Consider the following 17,984-nt stretch of genomic DNA (forward strand, 5'->3'; position numbering starts at 1 on the left):
AAAAAAACAGTTAGTTTCATAGGCACAGCTCTAGGGTAAAAATTAAAAAACAACAGTATCATTTTAGTGGGATTAAAGCACACATTGGCTATTAGATGAATCCTTGATGCGTAAAAATACATGTCACATTGGTCGCAGGTTGCTCAAGCTATGACACATAATTAATCAAAATACTTGATACTCACAAAGCCACATACAACGACGATTTCCAATCGCAAATGTTCTTTTAATGGAACAGCTTGAGAGTTAAAATGTAGAACTGTGAGCGTATTTATTAAAAGGCAACTTGAAAAATCTGAAATCATCTGCACCCACTGGTTGCTGGTTTAATCCCCTGGTGTGGCGACAAATTGCCAAGACAGATAAGGTTGTGAGTATGTTGACTATGTCTATGAATATCCACTCTGAAAATCTGCATTAAACATGTGTTGATAATTTCCCCTTAAGGGATGAATAATGCATACGGAAGAATCCTAGGAGTTGAACAGTAACTGATTTGTGTTTGAGAGGTGAGCGAAATAAATAGCTTCAACGGGAGAGCGGCTGCAGCGGCAGAGAAAAATCGAGAACGCCGGGTTATAAAGAGAATCGAGAACGCTGAGTTTTCGTATCTCCCAAAAGGCCAGTTCAGGAGTCACAGGTCATTGTGTGCTGTAGATGCTTCGCTCAGGGAATTAAAATGGTACACAAGTCATTCATTCATTCATTATCTATAATGCTTACCCTGCAGTCAGGGTCACTGGAGCCTATCCCAGCTGTCATCGGGCGAAAGATGAGGTTCACCCTGAACCCGCTGCGGGTCGATTGCAAGGCCACGTAAAGAGACATAGAGACATAACATTCACTGTCTAACAAGTCTGGGCAAATTAGGGTCTCCTGTGAACCCACTGTTGGTTTTTGTGACTGTGGGAGGAAATCCACATAGACTAGGGGCTGACCATGCAAACTCCACATAGACTCCAACCAGCAACCTTCCTTCTGTGAGGTGGAAGCGCCAACCAATGCACTGCCTGTTACACAACTCTTCTCATCAAACAGAGTAACTACAGCAACAATGACAAGCTGACACAGAACCAAATGATTTGTTTCAATGATTTACCGATTTTCTGATTTTTGCGTGTCGGTAATAAATGCTTTCTTTGTGTTGTGGACTAAACCTCCCAGAATGATAGGAAGACAGGGGAGCAGGATATCCCAATGTGTCCAGATAGGAAATATCCTGAAATATCCAAGTTTTCTGTATCGTGTGATTCGTCCATGATGGAATCTGATTCGGGCCAAATGTAAAAATAACCCAGATCTGAGCAATAAATGAGAGTGGAACAGTCATGCTCCTAATGTCAACTGTGTGCCATGAGGTTGGAGTGTTCGTCCATCACAAGAACTTATTTAATCTTAAAATAGTTTAACCGCAAATACAGATTAAAACTGCCATCACGTTCAAAAGGCGCCTGTTTGTCCTCTGGCAAATGTTCCCTTTACAATGGCAAGACATAGCGAGTTGGTTAAAAACGGCCCTTTAAATCCGTATCCTATCCTATCCTGAAAATGTCATGATATAAATGGCAGGGCATTTTTTTGTATTTTTAGAATTTAAAAGAAATATATCAAAATTTCTATATTTGTTATACTCCATCACAATCGGGTTCATTTATTACAATAATGATCTGGAATTTCCAGGTGGAAACTGCTGCAGCTCAACTTCTGTGCTAATACCTGATAACTTCATTGTCAACCACTCAAGAGCCTGAAGCTAAAAATGATTTTTTAATGTTTCGATTCCATTACTCCCTGAACAAACAGTCACAAAAGAGCGACTGTTGAAGAAATGCTTGACATAAATAGATTTCAAACATAATTCTAGTGCTGACAAGTGTCAAACCACTACAGTTTAAATTGAGTTTAAAGCTGAGCTTCTTGAAAAGGAAGACAGAAACTGTACATTTTATTTACAGAAAAGCAAGCGACTGTACCCGAGCTGAAGAAAATTACTTTTTCTTTTTTACAAAACCACCTCTGAATTAGAACATGTTCAAGGAGGCAATTGCGTCTTGCGTTCACAGTTAGTCATGTCTGCGTTCATCTTTGTATGTCACGGACGATTTATTACGGTGGTGAAAACTGTTATCAGACATACTTTAATCCGTTGCAACACTTGTCTGTGACTTTCCTCTGTCAAATGTTCTCACTCTCTCGGTCATAACAAGTTTTCTGTCATTTGTGTTTTCCTCACTTCCTCTGCAAAACACCCCCCAGCCTTGCCGTACCTAGAGTTAGGGTAATTCATAACTATTACCACAGATGCGTTTTTTTTTCATTTTTTTTTTTCAATTTTTATAGCAACCAAAACAAATGAAAAACTCACTCCATGGATAAGCCAAGCAGCTGGAGTCGTCTAAAGCGGAAGAAGTTGTGGTTTGCTGTCTGCATAACCGTTTGTGACGAACATGTGAAACACTTCTCAAAACCAGCCCTGCGTAACCTCAGTGCTTCCAATTTGGACAGAAGCAAAGTTTTTTATGTCTTCTGCCTCAGAGCACACACACGGAGAAACCCTGTTGTGCCTACTTCTACTTTCCATACACACATTTAAACACACATTTACACACCGAGAGAAACAGCTTGGGCGGCAATCATAAAGAACTTGCTACGGAGGCGATCTGAGCTTTATTTTACATTTATACATTAACCCGTTGACTTATTGCGAGGTTTTCCACTCGGATTGATTCCACTTTGTTAAAGTAAATATTAAGTATAAAGGTTAATAGCTTCGGAAAGCTTGCTTCATCGGGCTTTTTCATATTTGCAAGTTTTGAAAATTTACCTTTTAAGGAGCACTCGGTCACGTACGTTTATATCTTTGACGCCATCTGGATTCAGGTTCATATGGAGAAAAGGTTCATGTAAAGGACAGCAAACTTTGTATAGATTTTAATCTTCACTTTTGGTTGTTCACTTGCGCTCATAATACTTACCTGGCCACATCCCTGTGAAACCAGCTGAACTTCCACCTAATGGGAAACCCCATGACTAAAATTGATTTTTACCTTGTCTGTATTGCTATTTATCCATCTATATCGAAAAACAGTACAGGTGTGAAATGTCACTTTATGGTACAGTAACTTGAGATAACCAGCACAGTATAGTTTTCTGACGACCTATTTTCTATCATCCGAACTGAGCCCCGAGTATCTGCAGGAAAATCCTCCTTCCAAAGTGTGTGAGTTAGTCTGAATGAAGACAGTTTGCTCTCTGGTTTTTGAGTGTCCTAGCACTACGAGAAATATTGAATAATGCCTTATTTACTCCAGAACTAATCCTTTTAGGGTTAAAATCTCAAAATCGCCAGCAACCCCCTGCAAAATGATTCAGAGAGATAAAAGCGGTAAGTGCTTAACAAAGAGTTTTTCTTTCTTTTTCAATTTTTTTTATTGTGGGGTGAATTTTCCCCTGCTAGTCAACTCACAGCTGATTTACTTGTTTGACTTCATTTACAGGAAACACACAGATGAAAAAAAAACCCTCTTCACAGGTTAAGAAAGAAAGACTTGTGTGAAGTAGAAGATAAACAATAAGGTGGAGTATTACTGGCACACAGGAACAGCAGAGAGTAGAAACACCGGCAAGACATACAGTCATATTGCTTGTCTTTACACTTTTCACTTTTCACCTTAAACTAATTCTAAAAAGCCCGCACTTCTGCAAATCCAGAAGACACAACAGGAAGTTTGCTCAAATGTGAGTGCAGGGCGCACTGCGATCTTCCCTTTTATGTCTTGTCTCTCCTATTTTTTTTTTTTTTTAATTTGATCTTTATTTTATTTTTTCTAACAATGGGATGCGCTTGAAGGTCTTTGTTGCCATCTGGTGTTTCCGACTGATGATTATGTATACAGGTGTCGATGGCGGCTGTTTGAATGTTACTTAAAGGTTCACACAAGAATACCATTCAATTCTCTCTCTTTCTAAATATATAAATATATATATATGTATATTTTAAACAATGCAATCCATGAAAAAGGGACAGATATTAACAATTCACATACCTTTTGGCACGGAATTTGTCAATGCATTTGAAATTGTAAAGATAGGACAGATGATAGGGATGATGAGGGATGATAATACTTAATTTGGGATGTCTTCATTTAATGAGATGTGACAGAGGAAAGAGTTTAACTGCACAATTTTTTTAAGACTCCTTTTAATCCCAAGATAAATAATAATACAAGTTTTCTGAAACTGTCTACTGATATACACAGGTTGGAAAAAAACACAACCCTATTTCGATTCAGGCACAAACCCCGTATCCATGGTGGAATCAAAGGAGACTGCAGCAGATCAGATTTCCAAGTCTGGAAGCTTCCAGGTAGAAAGAAGTCACCTTGAATCATGTCTCCTCAGGAGTCCCCGATAGATGTCGGATTTTAGGAAGCGCGGGTAGCAATCCCTGGCCATCAGACTGTAGACCAGCTTCTGAGCCGTATCAAACGAAGTCAGGGTGGGCTGGGTGATGTTCTTTGTTATGTTTTCTCTGGTACCGCAATCTATATTGATCTGAAAAACAAAGAATATTACCTGGTGATTCCTATGATCTCCTAATGCTTTTATTTTCTGTTTACCATTTTAAATCTGGAACAAAAAGTTGCCAGGAAGTAATTATTTCAATGCTTTCCAATAAAATTACATTTCCAGGTTAAGGAACTACAAGTACCTGTCTGGGTGCCTCTGTTTGGACAAACTCCGAGTAGATCCTGTTGGCAGAGGAGATCATTTCTGGTTCTGTCTTGACTTTTTTATACTCCTCACAAGCAAGCCAAAAGAGTATATTCTCCTCACTGTACTCGGATTTCAGGAACTGCCGGAAGGCTATCAGTCCGGCTGAAACCCACAGATGAAAGTGAGACGGTAAATGCATGACCCCCACCCCCAACCCCCCCCCCCCCCCATCCCGCCGCTTCTAAAAAAAAGTGCTGTAAATGGAATTGAAAAGTGTATCTCACCTTTGCAACTGAGGACTTTATCCACAGACTCAGTCCACATCTCAACGTCGTCCAGTGGATCCTTGGGAAAGCAACACAATCTACCCTTGAAAAGAGCATCCAGATCTATCACTGGCCCAGTGATCTCTACATCACACACAGTTTGCAGACCATTCTAGCAAGGCGCATCAATTATTTAAAGTCTTAAAAATGACCTACAAACAGTCAATTTACTCTCAGAAGCGGAGTGTAACCTCCCATCATTACCAGCACATTTTCAATAATAAATACATGCTGCAAAGTGAGACTTACAGTGAGTGAAAACCTTTTCCCCATGGCTGCTGTAAAGTGTTGCCTGCTGAAAATGCTAAAGGCCCAATAATCGAGTGCGCAGTAACTCACTTTATCGCCATCTCTCTCGTCCTTAATGCAGGGAGACAGAGATAAGATCCTGCCAGACAAAGGTTGGGGATGTGATTGTTTGGAAATGAAGGAGTCAAGTGACCGAACAAATCAAAATGACCCCCCCACCCCTCTCCATCCACCTCAACATAAAATGGAATATATGGAAATTTGTATGCAAAGTGTTGTTGTCGGGAGAGACTAGGTGTTCTTCGGTCTCCGCAGAGGCGAAAGTGGGAGCGTGTGACCCCGTGATTGTAACTGCTGATCTCAACTTTGCAAAGAAAAAAAAAACAGATATTTTGACATTTTGCTATGGAGATATAACCTGTTGATGAAAACATACAAGGCCTAAAGAAATTCCCATTTCATTTGGACGTACTCCAGTGTTAAATAAGTAAATATTGAGGTGTTACGGAAGCATGCTGCAAATATGGTGAGACAATGGCAAAATCAGAGTAAGATCTAACCAAAAGCAATGGACACCAGTTGGAAACGTCTGGAACAGTCCTGACCATAAACAAATGATGACAAACAAATTCACTACCAAGAAAAAAGGCTCTCGATTTTGACATTTGCATATCTGCAGTGTTCCTTATTCATCAAGGTGACAAAGGCATAAACAAGAACTGATTTATTGATAATCCTTATACAAAAGCTCTGGCTAATGTGGGGGATCAGTGATCCGTGAAATTGAAAGTTTTGGATTTTGACTAAAATGCTCTGCGAGGCTGTATTTAAGCAGGGTGGTGATTCGAGCTGAATGCCAACATCACTTACTAACAGCAATGTAGCATGACAGTCTTAACATTATGCTAATGTTTACAATGTACACCATCTTAGTCCTTTCCAAGCACTACACGGTTATATAGTTTAAAAAAAAAAAAAAGGGTAAAACATGCCATTTGGGGAAAAATTAATTAAGAGCATTAATTTTAGTTAAAAGCAATGCAAATCTGATAATAGCAGTTTCATCATGATTGATAAGGTGACGATATGTGTGATAATGCATTGGGCAATTTATTCCAAATGATTATAAATATCATGATGCTAAATATATAGCTTCGGCGATGATTTTAAATATGGTAATGAATACTTTGTAACTCTTATTTCTGCAGGGGCAACTTAGGGGCATACTCTCTCTTTCATGACGAACAGATGGACAGAAAGCTACTGGCTCAACTTAAATTGCACTTTTTCATCATGTGGTTCCAAGTTGCTTTGCACTAGAAAGCATTCATCCATTCATCCACACTGATGGCGGAGGAGCCGCTGTGCGAGGCGCTAACCAAGCCATTTTCGTGAAATTCGGGATTTCGGTGTCTTGCCCAAGGACACTTTGACATGCAGACAGGAGGAGCTGGGGATTGAACCACCAACCTTGTGATTAGAGAGAGAAATACCCCGAGATTTCCCGGGGGCCTGGAGATAGAGATGAGTTTTTTAAATGAGAACTATCGCTTTTTTTATCTAATTTCAAGCGTGTTTTGTGAAATTGTGATTTTATCATATCACTATTTATATTATACATGATTTAATGGTCAAATGCTCATCAAATCTGCTGGTTAGACTTCTACATATAGAAGACTGTGTTGTTTACATCTTGCTGCAGGGAATTGCAAGTCAAGACATTAAAAAACAGAGGATTCTTATCCTACAGTTCCTGTCATGAATCCAAGACCTAATTGATTTTCTGAATCTAAAGATTAAGGCAAAGTGGGAAACCAGTACTTATAAATAGTATAGCCATAGAGCGAAACAGATAACAATTTTCTTTCTGCAGTTCAGGGTAAAGCCTTATAGTCTAATTTCCGTGAAAAACAGCTTTCTGCCCTTGTCAGTTTTTTTTTTGGTTGTTATTATGTTTTTTTTTTAAAACACAGCCCTTGAAAATCCACACATTGCCCACATCGAATCAATATTCACGGCCCCAAAGTGACAAAAACAAAATAGAATCAAATCTTTATTTTCATAAAGAACTCTCAAAATAACTATTTAGTAGTTGGTGTACAGAGATACGATCATGCGATATGATCCAGGTATATATTCAGTTTAAAAGGTAAATTCTCAGCTTGCATTAATTTTCTGATGTTTGGATGCACAAGCTCTTTTGTTTCATAAACAGAAAACTATATTCAGTGGTGTCATCATGCTGAGAACTGTCCTTCCCTGCCGTGAGACATGTGTCTTCATTAATACGTCTGTGGTGAGCATTTCAACCTGTTGTGACCTTCCTGATGGACCCAAACACACCCGGAATGTAAATTCTGAGAGATGATGGAAAACATCCCATTTGCATGTGGACTCACGCGGTGAAGGATTTTGTTTTTCAAAAAAGGCACCGCCTGGAAAAGTATCATGATTACAGTGAGCAGGCATTGTCACCATGCAGTTACTGCCGTCGTTCAGAGTTATAATTTAACATTCTTATGTTTGAAATGTCACCTACAGACAGTGCCGAGGAGAAGAAAAGGGTGAAAATGAAGACTTTTATAAAGTAGGGCGCTCTCACACCCATATCAACAAAGTAGCGTGCCGTGATCTGTCAGTCGCTCTCTGTGTGGAGTCAAAGATGCAAAGTTTTTACAACACACAGGGTGGCACTGTAGTCCTCTCCAGACCCCCTCTTTTAATCCCTCATGCATCCACCTCTCGGGAAGTCTTCGCAGCATTACATGTGTGATTGTCTTCACTGTTAGTCATGGTTGCTTAGTTCCTCAAGTGCCAAATTTTATGTCAGTGTAGGGTGAAGATCTTATAAGTAAACTCACTTTGATTTGTATTCGGAAGCCTGGAACTGAGCTATTGAGGGTAGCATTAGATTCCTTCGGAAATTCTTAGCCTTTGTCTCATCTTCTTTGCAGATATCAATGATCTGGGGCTGAATTTCCTTCCAACAGTAACACATAAAGCAGAATGAATACTAACAACAACAAAAAAAACACAACAAAAATAAAAAAATACTTGGAGGTGCCCCTGCCCGACCTCAAGCACATCAGAATGAGAGTGGATTAGAAGGAAACAAACAATGACACAAAAAAACTAGAACCTTCGGAGCTCGAGAAGGTGCAGCAGGGATTGTCCGTGTTGTAGCCATTTTTGTGATGATGGGTAATATGACCAGTGCCCCATCCTGTCTGCCAAAATCCCTGCTAATGGACTTTACTTATATAGTTCTTTTCTACTTTAATAGCACTCAAAATTCTAGAAAAAAACATTTCTGACACTGAATCATTTCTTTCACTGCTCTGTTTTAATACTTGTCCTTCACACTTTGCCGTCACTGTTATCCTTATATATTTACTAGCTTCATTTTTTCTTATTACTATTTTTAATTTGTCTATTTTTTTCATCACTAGTTTAATCGAGCCTTGATACACTTTTCAATTTGTCTTGTCTCTTTGTTTTCCTTGAGTTGCGCAAAGAGTGCCAACATGCCTTTGGGGAAGGAAATGAGCTGAGCAAATAAACCTGCCTCGCCTTTAAAACGATGCGGTCGTATTCACAACATCATGAACATCATCTGGAATCACAAGGTTGTGCAATATTGCGCAAGAATATAGCTGCAACTCCCCACGTGGAGGGTGAACATTCTCCCCGTGTTTGCCTGGGTTTACTCCGGTTTCCTCCTACAGTCCAAAACCATGCAGCAGGTTAATTTGGGAAAAAATGCCCTGAATGAGGGAGTGAATGATTATTTGTCTGTATATGTGGCCCCGCGATTGACTGGCGACCAGTCCAGGGTGTACCTCAATTCTCGCCCGATGACAGCTGGGATAGGCATCAGCATCCCCCCGCGACCCTGAGTGCAGGATAAACGGCAGACGATGGATGAATGGCGAGCTGCAACTCAGGAAAAATATTCTCTCCACCCCGACACATTATTCTGGTCTACATTCTATTTTTCCCTTTTTCGTGTGATTTCAATTTCAAAAATGTTTTCAATTATATTCGGCTTGCATTTCGCACTGAGTTTTTCGATTTACTTGTACATGGCATATATATGTATATACAGGACTTACTGAGAAAATTAGAATAGTGTGATAAAGTTCTTTATCTTCTGTAATGCAATTAAAAAAAACAAAAATTACTTTTTCATGATATTCTAATATTTTTAGATAGGATTTTGAGTGTCCTTAAGATGTAAGCCATAATCAGCAATATCAAAATAATAAAAGGTTTGCAATATTTCAGTTGATTTGTCATGAATCCAGAATGTATGACATTTTGGTTTCTGTAATTGCATTACAGAAGATAAAGAACTTTATCACAATATTCTAATTTTCTGAGACAGTCCTGTATAGATACACAGACCTACTCAATGGCAATCACAATTTCACATTTTCAGAATAGTTGCTCATCAGACTGAAACCATTGGACTGTGTCCAGTTTTCTGTGTTCCAGAAACAATGTCATTTTCAAAGTCAGATTTTTCTTTCTATTTATTCATTCATTCATTCTTTCTTTCATTCATCTGTTCATTTATTATCTGTACCGCTTATCCTGTGCTCAGGGTTGCAGGAGTGCTTGAGCCTGTCCCAGCTGTCGTTGGGCAAAAAGCGGGACCCACCCTGGACATGACGACGCATGCAACCATTCACGCTCTCATTCACAAGTCTCGGTTATTAAGGATCCCCGATGAACCTACTGCAAAATTTTTGAATCTTGGGAGGAAATTGGAGAGCCCAGAGGAAACCCATCCAGACAGAGAAAAGCCTCCAGTCGGAATCAAACCAGGAAACTCCTTGCTGTGCGCTGCGGGTGGGGTGTAATTTTTTTTGCAGTTTAACAGGATACAGACAGCTTAATATAGGTGGAGATTTCTCATCCAATTATTTCAATGGCTAAAGGGAAATTTCTGCCCCCCGCACACACACACACAACAGGATGGAAGACCTTTGAGTTTGAAACAGGGAACATGAAAACAAATACATTCCTTATACGGGAACCTCTGGAGGAGAGGTATTTTTTAAAATGGAGATCTCATTTTTTGACGGAGTCGCTGAAACTTTACGAATAAACCTCTCATAATCAATATTTTGTATTGATCTTCTCAAACTCAAGAACAAATCTTCTATTACATGCCTCGTATTTGTGCAAAGCCTGCTTCCTTATGATTTTATAATAGTCTTTTAAAGGGAGATTATGGTATTTTTTTTCAACCCGGGTGATTGATGGGGACAAAAAATGACTGCAATTGATGCAGTATTAAATATGAGGGGATATTCTACATTTGGTGGTGCAGTGGTCAGCGCTTCGGCTCCACAGCACAAAGGACCCTGGTTTTGATTCTGACCAGTGGACCTTTCTGTGTGGAGTTTACATGTTCTTCCTGTGTCTGCGTGGGTTTTTTCCGGGTTCTCCGGTTTCCTCCAACAGGAAAGAAATTGGAAAAAAATTGCCATGAATGAGTGAGCGAATGGTTGTCTGTCTATATGCGTTGCCCTGCGATTGACTGGCGACCAGTCCAGGCTGTACCCCGCCTCTCGCCCGATGACAGCTGGGATAAGCTGCAACATCTCCCACCACCCTGAGTGCAGGATAAACAGCAGACGATGGATGAATTCTACACAGGCGCTAAAGGAGCTTGTTTTTGCCACTGAAAGGCTCCGAAGACACCAGTAGTACATCCACCGGTGTCTGACAGGTTCACATTAGGTATTAGTGTGTTTGCATGCAACATCAGTTTCTGTGATCTCGTGTTTGGGGGAGCGGGGGTGGGGGTGGGGGTGGAGGGAATTGTTCAGTGTGTGTGTTTAGGAGGCAGATTGGAACATAAGAGTACCATAATAGAAACACTCTCTTGTTTCCTGGTGACAAAAAAAATAAAAATAAAAACAAACCAATGGCCCATGTTTACACAACACGGAACTATAACAACTAAAACAAAATATCAGACTTTGACAAGCGCTCCCGAGCTAGTTTTTGGGGACAGCGATGCTGAGGTTGTTAATTTAGTTCCTACACATGGATGCAACTTGTTTGCAGGCAGCAGAAATGATGACCTGTAGACAGAGAAGTTGTGCAAAACCAAAATGTTATTATTGGTGGAAAAACTCCCGTTGTGAAAGCTGACTACAGAGTGGGTGCGAACTAATCCTGTCGGTTGTTAGCAGTGGAAGACAGTGAGAACATGTCTAGGGATGAGCAGTGTGTTTTGGATATTGAACATTTCTATAGATAAACACCAATAAGAGTTGACAATGAAACAATAAAAGCTCTATCTCCATAATGAATCATCCTATGATATTTTCAGACACCAATAATAAACTTCTGTGACTTTCAACAGCTAAAGCAAGTGCTTTTGGCAGAGAGACTTTGAAATCAAATCTGATATTACTTCTCCCCTTTAATACTGCTCTCCATGCAGTCATTCTTATTTCCCATCATTTCTTCTGAAAGCTGCACGTGGTGACTCGGCCCGTGGTTGAAAAATAGGGGGAGTGCATAATGTGTGCAGTAGCTTATTTTTGCGAGGACTGAGTGATGCGTTGAAATGCCAAAGACTAGAAATGAGAAATAACTGTGAATTCTTTCTTAGCAGGCGGCTCACCTCAAGCTATGATGAGCTTGACAGGCCAGCATTTGTTAACACCACCATGATCTCCATGTTCTCTGGCAGCGAGAGGAAGACGACAGAATGCACCGCACCGTAGGAACGCTGTTGCCCTCTCAATTAATGTGTAATTAACTTGAACTGCGGCGTGCTTCACACTGAATTTTTTTGTGGAACGGCAGTAATTTGAGCTGAGGTGGATTCTCTGAAGCATCCTGATAAAATCTGATCTCTTATGTTAATGGGCAACAGCAACACCGCTTGTATGGGTTTTATGCAAGAGCACACTTAAGCTGTATATGTTCTCTGCAGTGCATATTCATGAAACTGGGTGGGACCGCTGACAGGTTTGAATTAATACTTATTTGTCTCTGCAAGAAGCATAGCTCGTGCATGCATCTACAGTAACATGAATAATTCTGTGCTCGAGCGGTGGAAGCTGATAAGGTCTATTAATTTTTCAGTGATTTGCAATAGGAAGCTACGGAGGATCACAATTTTCCCCGCTAGTGTAATATGTACTCATTATGACTCCATTTGTCTTATTTAGACTTAGCCATTCACACCCATTAATGCCACTAAAAGCTCTCATTAAACTACATGTAAGTAAGAAAAGTGTTTATTTGGATATTTCCACATATGGCAGTATTTACATTTTACAATTGCAAGGTGAAAATCATCGCAATCTCTTACTTATATAGATGTATGCATCCGCAAAAGCAATTATAATTAATGAAATATATTAGTATTCAAAGATGATATCTTCATTTTCTGTGTCTGAAAGGCAGATATATTTCAATTTAGAACAGAAATAATAGATCTGTACTCCTCATTAAAAAGTTTCAGTGCCTTGCAGTCACAATGGGTGCAGGCTTTCGCTGCAACTTTCTGGAGGCGGATGGACACCGACAAGGATAAAATCACGAATCCATTATAATGAGATACAGTCAAATTACTTACACGTAAGATCAGCTATGCTAACATTGTGTGAGGTTCTACTGAAAGGAGTTAGTTATGCAGAAAGAGTAGTTTAGGAAGCAGTGCTCATACACAGCTGGCATGGAGACAAGTGACTCAGGCTGTTTCCAACCACCCAGCAAAACTTCAAGTTTTGCAAAAAAAGTGAAAGAATCACCGGTACAAATATAAATTTAGAGGCGTGAGAGGACGGACACGCTGTTCCTCCGTCGCCACAGAATAATCGGGTGTAAAGGGCACCGAGAAATTTGTAATAGGGCAAAAATGGGCCCGGTCATGTTCAGATAACTGCACGGCTTTAACGGAGCGGACTTTGTGAATCAATTCTGATATCTGAATAGCTGTTAGTTTCTGCTCTAATCCATCTATGTAATACGGTCCTTAATGATTTAATGGCAGTTTTCAATTCCGAAACATTTTTGCCATTGTTTTATTACCGAGAGTCACATGACATCATCACTACAACTCCAACGTCTGTCTCGAGCTGATATCAGCCTGAACTGTCACCAGTGTTTTGCCTTGGGGTTGGACAAAAGTCAAAATTTATTTTGGTTATAACCAACGACTGAGACCACCACCATTTGCATTTTTTTTCTAGCAGGACTTTGGGGGGATTTAAATGTTTTTTTTCCGTTGTTTAAAAAAAAAAAAAAAAAAAGGATTTTAACCGATTGCCGTAGAAATGCATGGCTTTGCATGTCGACACTTATTCACCTGTGGCTTCTTCGCACAGGACGCCCCGCCCTGCTTCTGATAAAAAAAAAAACAAAATTACTGCTCTTTCTCTTTATCTCCGCGGGAAATATCATTGGAGGAGCAAGTGAAGCCTGAAGTCTCTGCTCCCTGGCTAACCGAAGCGCACAGCTGTGCAGTCCAAGTGGTTGAGCGAGCGACACTGAGACTCACAATGAGGCCACGACAGCTCCAGTATATTGCGTGGCCCCAGCGTTTGTGCTGATTGTGGACGTTTTGAAAAAATAAACAAACTACCCGGCTGAAGTTTGCCCGCAGCCTACGATGTTGCCCGTAAATACATATTTTTCATTCCGCTATCTCTTTTCCCTTTTTACTCTTGGCACAAATACACATTAGCAAATACTATTGTTTCGTATCATCAAACCGCCATGCCCTGATAGTAAAGCTTTTAAAATGTACAAGATGCAAACTTGTGCCGCAGATCAGTTTCGGGCTTTTTTATCCCTTCCCTTATAGTGGTAGTGGACTATCCCAGGGGTTCCCAAACCTTCTGACCCCTAAATTTAAGATACTTGTGACCCCTGATATTCCCAGAAGAAGCAGAAGTCCATAGATGTTGCCCTTACTGGCTGATTAAAACATACTTCATATTCAAATTTATTCTAGAATAAATCTAGGTGCAATATTCTTCCCCGCAACCTTGGCAAATATACATTTAGCCATCTGATGAAATGCTGGAAATGAGCATGGCGGATGCACTGTGTATTTCATTCGACTTCCATTCTGGAAACCCCTGGCCTGTCCTTTCCTAGATATCTCTTTCATGACTGAGCCACTGAGCCTGACACGTCTGCAGACAACCAGGCTACAGATCGAGCCGTGGCCTCGCCTCGGTCATTGAACACACAGGAGCGTGACCTCCTGCGAAACATGGTGGCTCCCGGGCCTTTCCTCCTGGTGAGGCGCAAATAAATGTCAGACTGCAGGAACCTGGGGTAGGAGTCCTTTTTCATCAGGCTGTAGACCGACATCTGGGCTGCTTCGAAACAGCTTTTCGTCGGCTGCGCCATTTCTCTCCGGATGGCCGTTTTTGTGTCATAATCGATGTTCACCTGGGTAAGAGGTAAAGAGATGAAAAGGAAAATATGATTATCAAACACCTAAGTTTACTGCCACAGTTAAGCAGATTAATTTCACACCGCCGAATTCCCATGTTTGCTCTTGTCTTGAAGCAAAAGTGATTTTTATCTGTATCAATGTTGAATCTGCCGGATGTCTTCAGAAGCTCTTCTGAAGTTTCCAGAGAATAAAGTACCCATCCATTAGAATTCATTAAAACTGTTGCCTAGTGAGAATATCTTGGAGGGACTAATCTCTTTTTGTGGAGCCATATGACCTGAAGCTAATTTGAATTAAAAGCTAAAATAAACAATTACTGACTCATATCAGATTCCGAAACATTTTCTGGGTAATAAAATAGATAAGGGTGTTAATTTTCCGGCTCCTAGTTTTTGTAAATGAATGGTTTAAAAACACTGATTAAGACCATCATAATTGGGAGTTCTAGTCCTTAAGCTCCTTACAGCCTCACAATGATCTTCACTAAGACATAAGAGACCACTCTTCCTCCTGCCATCATGCCGCAGCTTACATTCATTTACATTTGGATTGCCATGCAAATCGCTCAAGCAGTCAGTTGCTTGAATTCTGCGCGGAGAAATAGCTTTAATATTTACATATAGTGTACATATAGACATCTTGGAGTGGGAAGGTGTGGGCAGGAAATGTCAAAAGCCCAAACAAGACATTAGCTCTGAACGGTCAAATCCACTCCAAGCCCCTCCAGCTGCAGCATCTTGGATGGTGGTCGCGTCATCCGCGCAACAGAAAACCTTTGAAACCGCAGTGGTCTCAGATACAACCTGCGCGCTCTGCAGAAGTGCACGCACTCGATGCGTGACCTTAACAAGCAGCCGCCCCAAACAATTGCTTACAAAGGTCAATCAGCTGCAGGCGCACCACTATATAACACAGTAGCATTCTACTTCCACTGTTATTTTTATTTCAATAACATCCATATTTCGAACCACATCCCCCCAATTGCACATAAGGCAGTGAATGTATGAACCCATAAAGGTTTGACAACTTCCCATATCATGGTCAGGGCACATTTAAAAACCTGTGAACCAAAACATAACCTATTTCATTTTAGTTACATAATTCTGTAATGATGTTGTTTGCGGTGGAAACCTGTCAAAAGTCACCCTTAAAAACTAGCATTGCAATAGCTAAAAATTTAATTTAAATAAAAACAAGACATAAAAAAAACAGAAAAAAACCTGCTGCCTGAAAATTTATGAGAAATTGGAGGGAATAATCTGATTTTTTACACATAAATCCATAAAGCAATGAGATAAAGGGGTGATCAAATACTCCTTGCGACGCAGACTTTGTGTTTATGCTGTGTATATAACACACATTTTTACGGTGATAGATGTCTGTTTTCATTCCAACGAGCCCCACTTTGAGTTTCCATTATACCACCTGAGCAGTGTATGATAAATGAAAATGTCTTACCTCTTTGGGGGCATCTGATTCAATAAAGACTGCATAAATATGTTTGGCTTTGGACAGCAACTTCTTGCCAGAGTCGAATGCCTTGTATTCTTCACAAGCCAACCAGAACTCGATGTTTTCCTCACTGAACTCTGTTCTCAGGAACTGAGAGAAAGTTTCCACCCCATCTGATTATAGGGACACACAGATAACGGTGGAACATGTTAGTCAAGAACGGTTAGATGAAGCGGTTTGACAACAGGCACATTTTTTGTTTTCAGCTTGTGGAAGGGCGAAGATGGAGAATAAACAGGCCGCATTATCCACAACACCTGAATGTGCTCCGTGTAAACAATGAAATTGTCTTGAAACATTTAGCTTCAGTTTATAAAATATGGATGTTAGCTTTATTATGCAGCATTTGCTCTGATAACTACCCCCAAATGACAGCTTCAATTGTTTTACAATGCTCCGACGTGACACAAAAGAGTGCGTGTCGCCACGAGGAACTGGAAGTTTCTGTGTGAACCTCTGAAGCAAACAGCAAAAGATGTAGTGAAACTGCTTTCTCTGTTAACTATTTACTACCCGGAGCCGCCACTTCACCGGTTTATAGTTTAAAAGGTTGAAACTGTTTGGGAGAACCAACAGTTCTGGGGGTTTCTGGACCTGACCTGAGTGCTTCAGCAGCTCGTCGAAGGAGTCGCTCCACTGCAAAGCAGCCTCTGCTGAGATGCTGAGACAAAAAATCAGAGACGTGGTCAGCTCCTCCTTAATGATACAGCAAAAATGTTTTACACTCCTTGTTGCTGTGTTTCCTCTTTAGCGTGGAGCAGCCTTGTACTCAAAAAGTACAAGGATGAATCACATTAATGACATTATTAACACGTGATATTAACGGACATTGTCTCACCTGCTGGATAGGTTATCTGCTTTCTTATGAGGGCTGACATTTTCATGAGAGCCGGACTTTGTCAGAAAAAGGCTTAGTCGGCTCTTCCTCTCCTTGTCTTTCTGACTGCATAGAAAGGAAAATACATCAAGTTTCATAAACCGTCTTGCCATCTTAGTGTGGCAGCATTTACTCATTCAGCAACTTTATCAGACCGACACTCCTAGCTGACACATTTTTACACTTTACATGACACACAATAAATTACACTGGTGGTTTCATAAATATTGGCAGACCGGAGAACGCACCGAAAGTATCATTATTGAAGACAACAGCTTGTAAAAGTCAACCGCAGATATTAATGTATGCGGTAGAGTTCAGCATTTATCAAGAAGTACAGGGATTTCACCAGTTTTGGCATTAAACTGAGCAAAGTGCTTCGTCTAAACAGAAAGCAACAATTATTTAACGTGTTGTAGCACCACCCAAAAGAGCGACAACAATTGCTAAGCTGTCAAATTAAGTAAACATTAAAAAAAATTGCTCCGGATCACACACCGACCTGCTGGTATCGTCTTTCATTGTCCGTGCTTGCGAGTCATCTGGACCGAGCACTTTGAAATATGCTTCCTCCTTTGGGGCCATGAAGTTGAATTGAGGAAATAGAAAAAGCAACGTTTCCATCTCGTTCTGTCTGTGTCAAGTGTATGAAGCATAAGGCCACAAATAGCGCAGAAAAAAGTATTTCATCATTTGCTGAACCTCCTCTTTTATAAAGCCTGCTCGCATTTCAGTCCCTATACCTTTAGCTCTGCTTCCTGTAATGGCGTAATCACTTACTGCTAAAAGCTCTATCAGTAATGCAAAAAAACCCCTCTGTTCAACATCCTGTCACCAGTTTACCGAATAAATTGAAAAAGACAGC

The 17,984-nt window shown here is 40.4% G+C and overlaps 2 protein-coding genes across 3 annotated transcripts; both read right to left on the minus strand.

Moving 5' to 3' along the window:
* Window positions 1-4,092: 4,092 nt before the first annotated feature.
* LOC147219164 (regulator of G protein signaling 21-like) lies at window positions 4,093-5,491 on the minus strand. 2 transcript variants are annotated; one of them, XM_086172507.1, is made up of 4 exons: window positions 5,292-5,491; window positions 5,001-5,085; window positions 4,712-4,878; window positions 4,093-4,554 (listed from the first exon to the last, which is right to left on the minus strand). In XM_086172507.1, the coding sequence occupies exons 1-4, from the start codon at window positions 5,313-5,315 to the stop codon at window positions 4,378-4,380; spliced, it is 453 nt and encodes a 150-aa protein (XP_086028633.1). In that variant the 5' UTR covers window positions 5,316-5,491; the 3' UTR covers window positions 4,093-4,377. The 2 variants fall into 2 exon arrangements, with proteins under 2 accessions (XP_086028633.1, XP_086028635.1); XM_086172509.1 differs by having other exon boundaries at window positions 5,001-5,080; window positions 5,382-5,453.
* A 7,049-nt stretch (window positions 5,492-12,540) lies between these two features.
* Window positions 12,541-17,781, minus strand: rgs18 (regulator of G protein signaling 18). The gene is made up of 5 exons (XM_086172505.1): window positions 17,622-17,781; window positions 17,081-17,185; window positions 16,842-16,903; window positions 16,189-16,355; window positions 12,541-14,723 (listed from the first exon to the last, which is right to left on the minus strand). The coding sequence occupies exons 1-5, from the start codon at window positions 17,741-17,743 to the stop codon at window positions 14,433-14,435; spliced, it is 747 nt and encodes a 248-aa protein (XP_086028631.1). The 5' UTR covers window positions 17,744-17,781; the 3' UTR covers window positions 12,541-14,432.
* Between the last annotated feature and the right edge of the window lie 203 nt (window positions 17,782-17,984).

Source organism: Fistularia commersonii, chromosome 25 (assembly GCF_037954325.1).
Source record: "Fistularia commersonii isolate RoL2024-O1a breed Wild chromosome 25, RoL_Fcom_v1.0, whole genome shotgun sequence".
Taxonomy (NCBI): domain Eukaryota; kingdom Metazoa; phylum Chordata; class Actinopteri; order Syngnathiformes; family Fistulariidae; genus Fistularia; species Fistularia commersonii.

Bases quoted from the DNA above. Each gene is read 5' to 3' on its own strand.
- LOC147219164 (XM_086172507.1), bottom strand. From the start codon at position 5,315: ATGGGGAAAAGGTTTTCACTCACT. The intron at 5,086-5,291 runs GTAAGTCTCACT...GCTCTTTTCAAG, and splicing joins GGAAAAGGTTTTCACTCACT to GGTAGATTGTGTTGCTTTCC. The intron at 4,879-5,000 runs GTGAGATACACT...TGTGGGTTTCAG, and splicing joins TAAAGTCCTCAGTTGCAAAG to CCGGACTGATAGCCTTCCGG.
- rgs18 (XM_086172505.1), bottom strand. From the start codon at position 17,743: ATGGAAACGTTGCTTTTTCTATTTCCTCAATTCAACTTCATGGCCCCA. The intron at 16,904-17,080 runs GTGAGACAATGT...TTTTTGTCTCAG, and splicing joins GCAGATAACCTATCCAGCAG to CATCTCAGCAGAGGCTGCTT. The intron at 14,724-16,188 runs GTAAGACATTTT...CCTCTTACCCAG, and splicing joins AATCAGATGCCCCCAAAGAG to GTGAACATCGATTATGACAC.